This window comes from Dermacentor silvarum, chromosome 6, assembly GCF_013339745.2.
Source record: "Dermacentor silvarum isolate Dsil-2018 chromosome 6, BIME_Dsil_1.4, whole genome shotgun sequence".
NCBI lineage: Eukaryota > Metazoa > Arthropoda > Arachnida > Ixodida > Ixodidae > Dermacentor > Dermacentor silvarum.
In genome coordinates, this window is record NC_051159.1 from 7,588,088 (window position 1) to 7,600,171 (window position 12,084).

At 41.0% G+C, this 12,084-nt stretch overlaps 1 protein-coding gene across 2 annotated transcripts in view; it reads left to right on the forward strand.

The window, feature by feature from the left end:
* Positions 1-11,462, forward strand: part of LOC119455272 (AP-3 complex subunit sigma-2-like) — a 39,678-nt gene extending 28,216 nt beyond the window's left edge. For both annotated transcript variants that reach the window (XM_037716674.2, XM_049668674.1), the window contains one exon: positions 2,977-11,462. In XM_037716674.2, the coding sequence (XP_037572602.1) occupies positions 2,977-3,096 (120 nt within the window). In that variant the 3' untranslated portion in view covers positions 3,097-11,462. The remainder of the gene's footprint in view (positions 1-2,976) is intronic.
* The last annotated feature ends 622 nt before the right edge of the window (positions 11,463-12,084 follow it).

The window sequence follows — 12,084 nt, forward strand, 5'->3', positions numbered from 1 at the left end:
TAAGTGTAAAATTGATAAGCTAAAGGAAAATGAAAGTGGATGAAAAAACAACTTGCCACCTGTGGGAGCCGACGGAGGTTGTGGGTTAGGCTTGCACCAGTGGCAAGTTTTTTTTTTTTTTTTCACCTGTTTTCATTTCCCTTTACGTTATCATTTCTACACTTAAATTAAAAGCTGAAAATAATCTCTCCAATCCTTTCTTTGACTTTATTATTTGTTGGCTTCATATGGTCTGCCATTTGAACTAGAAAATGGCAACTGACGCATGATATCAAGAAGAGTGGGTGAACGAAAGAAACCCCAGCTTGGCATTGACGTTTTGTCAAGGGACTTGTTTTGTTACTGCGACACCATTTAAAGTTTCTCGAAGAATGAAACAATTTTTCCTTGGCTGAATTGATTGTGGACAAGATTGCTGGTGATCCTCTTGTGCTGAGAAGGGAGTTAACGGCTTGTGCTTTTACTCCAATTGCACTGTATTTATCTGATCTTCTGTAGTTTCCTATTGAATTGTCTATGAAAGATTGGACTTAATTATTTTGCTTACTTATACCTCAATCTTTGATGTGACGCATTACGTATGGGGTGGGAATTGGTACAGCAGTCACGGGTTACATGATTATATTTCCTTTGATAGCGGACTTGAATTGGAGGTGATCCATTATCAAAGCAATACGGATGGGAAAGTCGTTCAAGTTTTGGGCAGTACGTAAGAAATATTACTTTTAATGCATTGTTGCTCTGGCTTTTGGAGGATAAATGGCGTTTTGATGGTCGAATGAAATCGTTGTTTGGGGCTAAAGGATGAAACAACTTGTGAAAAAGGCAGAGGCACGCAATGACATGTTGTGAGGTGACTGTTGGACGAGAAAGATGGGGGTCATTTGGGACCTTGTCTGTCCTTACTCAAAAATTACATTTGGACCAATCTGAGTGAAGAGTCATTCCACACCAAACGTACCAGACGATCTCTGATTTCTTTCTCAAGGATTGTGATCCCTTTGTTATCATAACGACTGCTTCTGCAAATTGTTTTTGGCGAAAAAGAATTTTGTTTGGTTTCTGGCCACCATTTTGATTTCGTGTCAGTGGCAAAAACATTTTAAAAAAAGCTTCTAAATAGAATTTCTTGCACATTGCGTTCAAAGTTCTCTGGATGATTGGTAAAGTGTTGAGGGGGGGGGGGGGGGGCAGGTTGAGATAAGGGCACATTGTATCATTTTCGTTTCATATTTGATGTGTTAACACTGGCAAGAAGAAATGAAAAACCAACAAGTTCTGCAATTTTCAGTAGGAAGTTGTACTATCTACAGAGTCAGTTTCGAGAGATTTTCTGCTTGGGAAGGGTGCAAATGAGTGGCCAGGAAAATCTTGCGGCTAGGAAAAAAAAAGCGTGCATTAAAATGCCTAAAGCAACAGAAAATAGCATAGTGCTTCATATTTTGCTACAAATTGCATGGTAAGATGGTTCGAGTAAATATATAAAATGCAGCGCATCGGTTAGCTGAGAGGGCATATCTTTTTTTTCTCTGAAGTTAAGATAAGAAGTTTTTAAGAGCAAATAGCTTTCTTTGACTCTTTCACTCGTTTCCATGGTTGGAGGTTGGACCACCGATACAAAGGCACCAACAGAATGGTCGCATGTGCTCGCACAACCGAATTGTGAGGCACGTTTGTTGCCAAATGCATACTGTTAGTGTTCTTTGAGATGCACTTGCTGTCTACCTGTGCTACCACTGCAGATGTTCTGGTTAACTGCTCTGTTCTCTACGGAATCACGCAATGAAACAAAAAAACGCTACTTCAATATTCTCACTGCAGCAAATATATGCGTCAAGCCCACCATTCCTGTAATAATAACTTCCTTGAAGCGTTCAGCTATTCACCTACGGTGACAATCATCGTCGATGGTTTCTGCAAATTTTTTTTTTTATTCTAGGCGAGAAAATAGTTTTTTACAATGAACACCCACACATCTGTCTGGTGCCCCTCTCGGTAGTTGCCCTTCGCTGCTGAGGCTTCTCGCATTATGTGTGCTGACCTGGACTTCTCTGAGGTGCAATATTGAGAAGCTGAATGCGGGAATGTGGTCAGGTGTGCACACTTGAGCCTGACACTTTTTTCACGGGATAACACAGCTTGGCAGCTCAAGGTCCGTGCTGCCACTTGCTCACCGGCAGTAGCACGGTGTAGTAGATCTCTTTCAACATTTGCAAGTGTGCTTGTTTGCACTGCACATTTGCACGGCTAATGGCGGCACCAGTCATCGTTCGAGTAAAGACAAAATGCCAGCTGAACATGCTGGGGCTTCTCTGCTGTGCACGTTTTCATCATGAGAGCCACGTGTACATTTTTCATGTCACAGTACAAGCAAAGCGTGCCCATGCACAGTGTTTGCAAAAATGACTACACCGCCATTAGTTGAGCAAATTGCGTTGCAGGAGAGCTAGCTTTACAATTATGAAAATGGTCCATTGACTACATAAGCGAGTCTATCTGAATGCATTTACTGCAGTCTATTGAAATAATGCACAGTCTTACCTTTTTAGCAATCACATTTTTAGAGATGTGCAGTGTGGAACTGCAAACTGAGGCACAAGGGGTACCAGAATTGTTTTGACATGGCAATAACTTTGTTACTATCATAGGCACCTATCTATCATTATAGTTATTATTATAAGCTATTATGTTATTTTGTTACATTATAACTATTATTAAAGGGATGCTAAAGGTACCCTTTGCTAACTTGCAACGTCAAGCGCAATTTTTTTTGTTTTATTGATTATATATTGAAGTTATGTCAATTTGAATACAATTAGACAATCCCTCTAAGAGAGTACCAAAATGTACCTACACCAGCCATCACATATCCTGTTCAGACCACAGAAAATAAGTAAAAATAAATGTTGTATCAGAGCGAATAAATGACCTGAGGCTGAACTTTTCTACAGAAACAATTTTCTTGTGTTGTTTCAGGGTGGTATTGCGAAAAACACTGCCAAGGCCATCACAGCTGTCAAGAACGTCAACCTGTCACGGCACATCAAGGACATAAAGCTTCCTGATTTTGCAACTCTTGGTCATGTAAAGCTTTAAGGGTCCCTGGCATGTAGTGCATATGTCTCTCATGCCAACATTATGCTAATGCATGTGCTTGTGTTTGCATGCCAGTTTAGTGCCAATATTCTTACACCTTCCAGCTTCTGTATTGGGAAAACTGTGTACTCGTAGATAGCATGGCTGGCTATGGTGTGTGGTGTTATTCTCGGTACTTACGACTGTTGGTCATTGTATATGGTGATGAAACTTGATACTTTGGCATGTTGCGTAAGTGTTGAAATTTGTGAGATTATTTTGTCTAATTACTTAACTGAGCACTCAGGCCTCCTAGCAGCGTTTTGTAGCTGCGTAGTTCCCACTGTATTGAGCGCACAAACCCGGCAGCCATGAACTTTGCCGAGAAACATTGACCGCTACTTTGCCATAACATGCTTACTTTATCAAATGCGCCTCTTTAATAACTACAAGAGCTGTGCCTTGGCTTCTTGCTCTTCTAATGTAAAAAGAAACCGCTAATACTCTCTGTTACCTTGTGAAAAGGGTGAGATACTGTTGCAGCATTCCCAGGTTGTCAAGAATGCCAACCAAGAATGCCAACCCAGAACTTGGAGCAAGACTGTTGATAGAGGTAATCAAAAGGCAGATGAATGTGCTGGCTCTGGGACGTTGGCTAGGCTGTATATCACGTTGCAGAGCAGTTTGTGCACTTCTGCATCCCTGCACAGCACAGGGCTTGACTCACAGCTGTGAAAGGTTCATCTTACAGATGATATATGTATTCACGCCCTCAGTCCATGTCGTCGCTACTCATAGCCCTATTTCTCTCTCCTTCCCTTAATCCTGACAAAGAGTAGCAGGCTAGAAGAATCAACCTCAGGTTGACCTTTCGGCTGTAGTTTTAATAAACTTCTCTCTGTGTCCAAAATCCCAGTAATCGCAGCAGAACATTGTTAACAAGTAGCGACCACATCAGCTGAGAGCAGCATGCCTCTTTGTAGTCAAGGCGGAGCTGTTGAGCATAGGAATCAGGATAAGGGGCTAAGTTACACGTGGGATGCATTTAATGTGAACTTCTGCACGATAGTGGTTGTATGTTTTTTCCATGTGTGCTAATAGTAATAGGGCACCTTTAATAGTATGAGGTGATGGCGGTAACCAACAGTTATTGATTACCACCAAAGCCTGCAAATTGTGCCTTGGAGCGCTGAGTAAAGACAACTTCTTTCCATTGCCTGGCTTACTCGCCTGCCAGGTTTGCCCCGAGGGCTGTCATGTGGCCAGCAACTAAGAGAGGCTTAGACAGGGTATGACCTCCAAGATTGGCACTCACCAGTTGAATAACTTGATTATGTTCAGTCTCGCGAAGTGTCACTGCAGCCGTGGCAGATTTTAGGTAGAACGTCACGATGTGCTTTCTTACCCCTGGACTTTATTGCGGGCAAGGGAGGGCATCGACGTACCCGGCCTATTTGCGGCTTGAGAGCACACACACAAAACTCAGAGACAATGTTGCATGTAAGCTCTCTCCATTGTCTACTGTGTTGTGGTAGCATGTGCAACAGTATCTTATGAGTGTGCATAGCAGGCAATAGAAAGTGACCATGTGCTGCCTGGATGTTAACTTCATGACACTAACCTAGAAGCTAGAAATTGAAAAGGATTTGTTTCAGTACATTTGCTCATGTTGGCCAAGGACAGAAGCCCACCTTGGTGGCTATGTCGTTTCGCTGCTAAGCAGGAGTTTGTGGGTCAAATCTTGGCCGCTGCGACCGCATATCGATGGGGGTGAAATACAAAAACGCCCGTCTACCGTGCATTGGGTGCACTTTAAAGAACCCCAGGTGGTGAAAATTAACACGGAGTCCCCCACTATTGTGTGCCACATAATCAGATCGTGGTTTTGGCATGTAGAACCCCAGAACGTAATTTATCTTTAAAGACATTAAAACAAGTGATCAACTGGAGAACAGACCAAACTGAGTGCTGTTCATTGCCGTTTGCTGTGGTGCTACAACAATATACGTTGATCACTTCTGCAGGAGCAGTGCATCATTCAACTTGTAATAGGCATAGCTTAGATTTAAGGGTCTGTGCACCATCATGTGTTCCTTCCCTGCTAAAGAGCCCTTTTTATGAACAAGCTGTGAAAGCGTAATGCAACCAGGTATCTTAAGTGTTGGAAGCTCTAGTGTACAACTTGCTTTGTGAAAAAACTGGCACAATGTTCATTTTTCATCAAGTTACACACAAGCCTTATTTAGAGCATGTATACATATTGAAATAGTTTTGCTACCTCATCACAGTGTCAAAAGGTCGCTGAGTCAGGTGTACATTTTTAAGACTACATGCTGCTCTAACTCCGGTTCCATCTATTACTCATGTTGTGCTTCATGACATAGGGAGCAATGGACTTTTAACCCTTTCATGCCAGGTTTTTTTCTCAGATATAAAACGAACACAATGGTCTACTTTCATTTATTCAGATAGGAAAAAATGACACAAATAATGGCAAATGCACTCTTAGTATGGTCCTCAAATTTCTAGCTTTGTTTTCTACATTCTACTTAGATTCATTCTAATGCACACGCCTTTGCATAACGCCGCCGTGCCAGGGTAAAAAAAAAAAAGAAAAAAAATAACTGCTGTAATACGTATGACACATGGCAGAAGCACGCAAGAGTGGTCCTTGCGCTACAGCACAAATATTCTAACTGAAGATTGCCGCACTAGCGGTGCACGAAGTCCAGGAGCCACCCTGCCGATAGCAACCACGCCCACGAAGGGACACAATTCCACAGTGCACTAACAATAACCTAGGCTGAGCAACCCCCCCCCCCCCCCCCCAAAAAAAAAAGGAAAAGTAGCTTCTAGAAATGTACAACAGATGGCAGAACTACCTCGGAGCTCGTCAGTTTCATGTTCCGGCGCACATTAGACTGGAGAGAGTGGAGAATGTACCAGTACGTCAGTGGCACTGAAAGGGTCAAGGCCGAAGTGATTTTGGGACATTGGAACTTTCATTTTAACTTTGCAATGTTTGTAATGATGGTATATTATAGCTCGCATGTCTTGTTTGTTTTCTTTTTCATACATGTCATAACAAGTTCTATGAAGATGAGATTATTTCTTGAGAAGTTGTTTGTGGAAGACTGCATACTCATCTTGTAGCTGGTTGGCATGTTATTGAAGTGTGAATTAGCAACACATTGAGGTAGACAGACACAACAGCATCTAACGGCTACTCCTGTCAAAATCATGTCTTGACAGCAACACAAGGGAGGAATGAAGAAAAAAAAAAGTCTTGCCACTGCTGTAAGAGAGGCGTCACAAAGTTGATGAATGATAAACTTCATTGCAAAGCAAGGCAACAGAGCCAATCATCACCATCTAAATGTGAAAAGCTTAGCAAAGCTTGAAAATGCGCAACTAGGATATTGGCTTACAATCGTAGACTTTTGATGGGATTGCAGCCACATTTCTTTGGGCAGCCTATTCCTATATTTTCACTGCTATTTTATGTCTTTGTGTTGTAGGGAGACATATACTTGGCTTTATAACCAAACACAGCCCAAATTTTACGGGAAAAATTGTAGACTTTTTTTTTTCACAATATGTCTGTCTTGCCATATCAGCCCCTTGTTATGATGGTGTTAAACAAGTTTTGATGGGCTGAATTATAATTGATGTGTCCTTCAACAATGACCCATACTGTACACTCTGATATTACTGTCATGCCATGCAATATCCGTGGGTGCAATATTGTTATAGTTTTTGCAGCTACTTTTTATTCAGCTGCAACGTGTTCTCGGAGTATTTTTGAGATTGTCCTTTTGTGAAGTTTACTAGGGATGTTCGAAAAGCGAAAATTTCAACATCAAATTTGACAAAAAGCCACCTTCGAATATCAAATCGAATACCTGATATTTCTCATTACTAAACAAAGTGAGATAGAAAGTTTGTGGGAGTTCATTTAGTAAAAAATCTTTGATACATGCAATGCCATTCCGAACTCGGCATCTGTTTAACTGAAAGGCCTTTAAAGGAGAAACAGCTGAATGGTGATCGTATTTGGTGCAACATCAAACTGACAGTAATGAAACACAGGAACAGCACATCGCCAGATGTATGTAGAGTGCTTGACAAGCGTTGGAGTCCGACCTTGTTGGTGAGGCACACATAGGATTGCTTGAGCACTGTGACAGACAGGGACAAACAAACAGGCACACACACACAGCACTTGTATGTGTCCACTTGCTTGTCCCTGTCTGTCACTGCGCTTAAACAATCCTATGTAGTGTGCTGTGTTCATTGAAGGATACCACAGGACCGCAAATAATTTTTAAAAAATGCAAACTTGGTGAGATTTTACAAACAGAATTGCTTTACAGAAATGGAAAACACTAAATTTGTAAGCTGCGTAAGGGTGAGGTACTCCTATTAAATGACTGAAAATTATTGAGCAGACGATAGCTAGTCCATGCATTTGCTCAGAAACTTGTGTCTCCCCACAGCAACCGTAGCCTACCTCCAGTAGAACCATTCGGAACCCTTGCATCTTTCGTGTGTTATTATCCTTTGTATTCAAACAGCAATGAATATTTGATGACGTTGAATAGAGCATTGTTGGATTGAATACGACTCAAATAGCAGCAAATTTTCTCTTCCAATAAGAAATTTTGAATATTCGAACAGCCCTAGAATTTACGTGCCCTACTCGCCTGTATGAGTCATCGTAAGTGTGCACGTAGAGTTCTCCAATCTGTTTGAAACCAACATGTCAGCGACAGTATTGTCTGCCCTGCCAGGTGATGACCATTGTCGCTATCAGCAAGTGCACAAATGTACACAACAAAAACGCTGGTGCGCGGCTATCTTAGGAAAAAACATTAATTTTGGCATTTGCATGGGGTGGTTTGTTGTTGAGGCATGTCTGCAGTGATGCAGCATCGAGATAACTTTGTGAGTGCTGCACCATCCGTAAGTGTATGCGTTCTGGGATCAAGCCACCACATGCACTTTCTGTTATTATTATTATTATTATTATTATTATTATTATTATTTGAAGTGCAAACAAATGGACGACTGGCAACTGGGCCTCTGGAAGGGGCACAACACCCATCTGCATCGGAGGGGAGAGGACATAAGAGCACACAGAAAGAAAGACAGAGGTAATACAAAATATAAAAGGAAGGAAAGAAGAGAGGAATATGCTGATAACTGCTAGAGGCTCTCAAAAAGCACTGATTGGGCCAGTCTAAAAACAAATTAAAAAAAAAAAAAACTTACTCTCATAATGCCATATTTGCACGAACATAACCTGAGTTTTTTCCCCATAATTTTCACATTCAAAATCCACCGCACACTATATTCGGGTTCCTGACCCAAATATATAGCGCGTCATTGCCTAGCAGAATTGCTGCTCAACTGGCCGCTCAAGGCACTTTGCGTGGATTCGCGGGCTTCTTTCACGCCTGGAAAAGCACATTCATGTAGCACGTATTGCGCAACAGAAAGCTGTATCGGGAGTTTTTCATGTTGCTCTGTAACTTTCTCATTGACACTTTGATAATTAAGACAGTAATTCTCGAGTTAAATAATTCCAATTACCTAATTAAATCTCAGTAACGAAAAAATTACTGGCGGCTACTCCACTGTAATGGAAACAATACACTTTATGTTTGCTTCGCGTAACGCCGTTCCTCTTTCTTTAAATAGTGCTGCATGATAGCTGGGACACCCTGTATACATTAAGCGTGTGTGTTAAGCCCATATACAGTAACAAAAAGATACAATACTTTGCAGTTGGGCCCTGTGAGGTAAAATGCTAAGGTTGTTGGTGTCGCATTATGCCAGACCACAAGCCTAGGGCAATAGTATCTTAAGCACTGCCATTGTACTTTATTCACCCCACATAGCCTACCCACCGTGTACATAATTTTTGCATTCCAAGAATGTTTCACAAGAAAACCATAATATCAACTAGCAGTGAAATTATGTGTGCACCGGTGAGAGAAATTCTAATGATAAGTGGGGATGTTTGCCAAACAAAGGTTTGGCACACTACTACAGGTTTAATATATATAGCAAGAGATCAAAGGACGAGTTAAAGAAAAAGTCGGTTTCACCCAAAAGGTAAAGCATTGATTGCTATAGCAAATTATTAGACAGCTATACGAAGTAAGGTTAGTCGTTTTATCAGCTGTATGAACTGCTGTAAACGTTTGCTGAATAACTGAATTCCACCCCGATGGTGGAAATTTGCATGGAGTGCGCATGTAAATGTTATCGGAAAAAAAAAAGCAAGAAAAAACATGCATCAACTCGCACAACAACTCGGAAAGGAGCAATACTGAGCACTACGAAATGAACAAGGTGGAAAATAGTGCTTCATTTCTGTGGTGCAGCCAAAAGGACAGAAATGGATAAGAATTTGTTTATTGACGGTGTCATAAAGGTCTATTTTCCGCCTTGTTCATTTCATGGTGCTCAGTGCTGCCCCTTTCTGAGTTCTTGTGCGAGTGGATGCGTGTGAATTTTTGTGTTTCGTTATTTCATCCTTTGATCTCTTGCTGTATACTAAACCTGTAGTAGCATGCCAAATCTTTTGTTCGGCTAACCTTCCCACCTTCAACAAAGTTTCTCTTACTGGCGTGCACATATTTGCGCTGCTAGTTGATATTATGGTTTTCTTGGAAAACATTTTTGGAATGTGCAAATTATGTACATGGTGGGTGGGCTATGTGGGGTGAATAATGTGCGATGGCAGTGCGTGCTCATGATACTATTGCCATAGGCTTGTGGTCTGGCATAATGCAGCACTAACATTCTGAGCAGTTTACCTCACAAGACCCAAATGCAATATGTCATATATTTTTGTTCACTACTGTACATTAAGAAAGCTTGAAAGAACTCCGTGCACCTGTTCTCAGTGGGAGACATGTCCAGCCTAACATGGACACAACCTCACGGAAAACGTTGGGTTTTTGAAGTGTACGTTTGTGTACTTGCTGATGGTACCAGTGGTTATTTAGACAGCGCAGATAATGCCAGACATGTGCTTGCATGTTGCTTTTAACACGTCTTAGCTTTGTACATACGGTGGCTTAAAGGGACACTAAAGGGAAAATGATTTCTTCTGTATCAGTAGATTACCCTTTCACAATACCGAAAACACCACTCTAACCGCAAGAAGGTGAGTGGCGACGCCACCTTAGAGTTACCACACCAGCTCACCGTGACGTCATTGATTTGGACAGCGTCTTCTAGGTTCCAGTTAATCCTTTAGCGGCAATGATTGACTGTATTGTGTTCTAAAGGAGCCCAAGACTGAATATGGCAAGTTTCGCGAACTTTTACTGAGCCAGCGTGGCACAAATATGGAAAATTACTTTTGAAGTTGTGATGTCACACTGAAGTGCTGACGTTGGTGTTTCAAAAAAAGAAAATTAACTTTGAGCTTCATTTTCTCTTCTAATAGTTGACCTATTGCAGTGTAATTAATGACAGCAGAGTTTTTGAAGAATACTTTACGAGTCTAAGTTGTTTTATTGTTTTGCTTTAGTGTCCCTTTAAGCTGCATCACTTCGTAGTATTTTCACATGTTGTTCAAGCATGATATTGTCATCCAATTTGGCGTTGCCATGTGCTCGACTTTTTGGTGTTGACATGTAAAGATCAAGCTGGTGTTGGTGCTCGAACAAAAGGACAGCATACACTCATAAAGATTGTGCACCCTTTAGGGCGTAATTTTATCATAGGCAACCATTATCAGTCGTGTGCATTTTCTTGCTTTAGCACAAACATGAAAGGTGCTCATGACAGGAAGATGCCATGTTTGCTGTGCTAAATGAGAGAGCAGCATGCATAATTGAGGACATTCTTTTTAATGGAACTTCAATATAATGAACACGGATATAACAAATTATTGAATATAATGCAGTAAATTAAATTTCTTATAAAATGCTTAGGACGAATATAGAAGATAACGAAGGTACTTTTGTTAGATGCTACTTTGTTATAAGGAGGTTCAGCTCTATTGCAGAATTCTGCCCTAAATTGTCTGCAGTTAAAGAATGCATATGAGCCCACACGAAGTTTGTGCTGTTGATATAGCTGATGCTGAGTTAAGGTTTCATCAGTTTGGTTGAGAAAGCAAGACACTGTGAGCACACAAGGTCTACATATAGGAGTGATTGGTCAGCAGGCCACACAATACAAAATGAAGTGTGCAAAAAAAATTATTGTGTGCAACTGTACCACTGTTCTATTACTTCTATATTTACCACCATGACGCATGTGGAGTGTTGCTATGTTCCTATGCCAAAGACCATACTAAGTCACAAAATACTGTGGTTCCTGTATTGTCTACATTTTAGTACCTGCTAATAATAATTTTACTTATTTTCAGAATACTCTTTACATACTTCGCACAATAACCGTATTAAAGAAAGAGGGTTACTTGTTCTTATAACTTGTATGGAAGATGTATTTTTTGAAGTGCTGTTTATTAACTTTTTTATATATTCTAAATAAAATCATTGTTTTCTAATAACAAATTGCAAAAGTAGCTCACTACGTCAACACAACATGCACACTATTTATTTATTATTATGACATCAAGGGTCTCATCCAAGGAATACTACAAGAGGGGTGGGCATAAAAATGGGGGGCAGCTTCACACTAGTAATGGTGCGAAGTTTGAGCAAACAACTAAGCTGGTCGCCCTTCCCTAACTTTAACTTGGCTTTTCATTAGGTTTAACTTGCCTTTTTAAAGTTTCTTGGTGAGGCGGGATTCGAACCTGGGTACACACGGTCCTAAGGCGAGCATCATAACCACTAGGCTTTACATCCACGCTTGCAGAACATGCATTTATGGGAACCATATGATTGCATTATACCAACAATTGTAACACAACTTGCTATGGGCGAGAGAAAGAGAAAATGATCATTGCGTCCCTGGTACGAAACTCTGGATCAGTGCGAAGTCTACGGAGTCGCTCTCGAGTGGCAGCGCGGCGCTTTT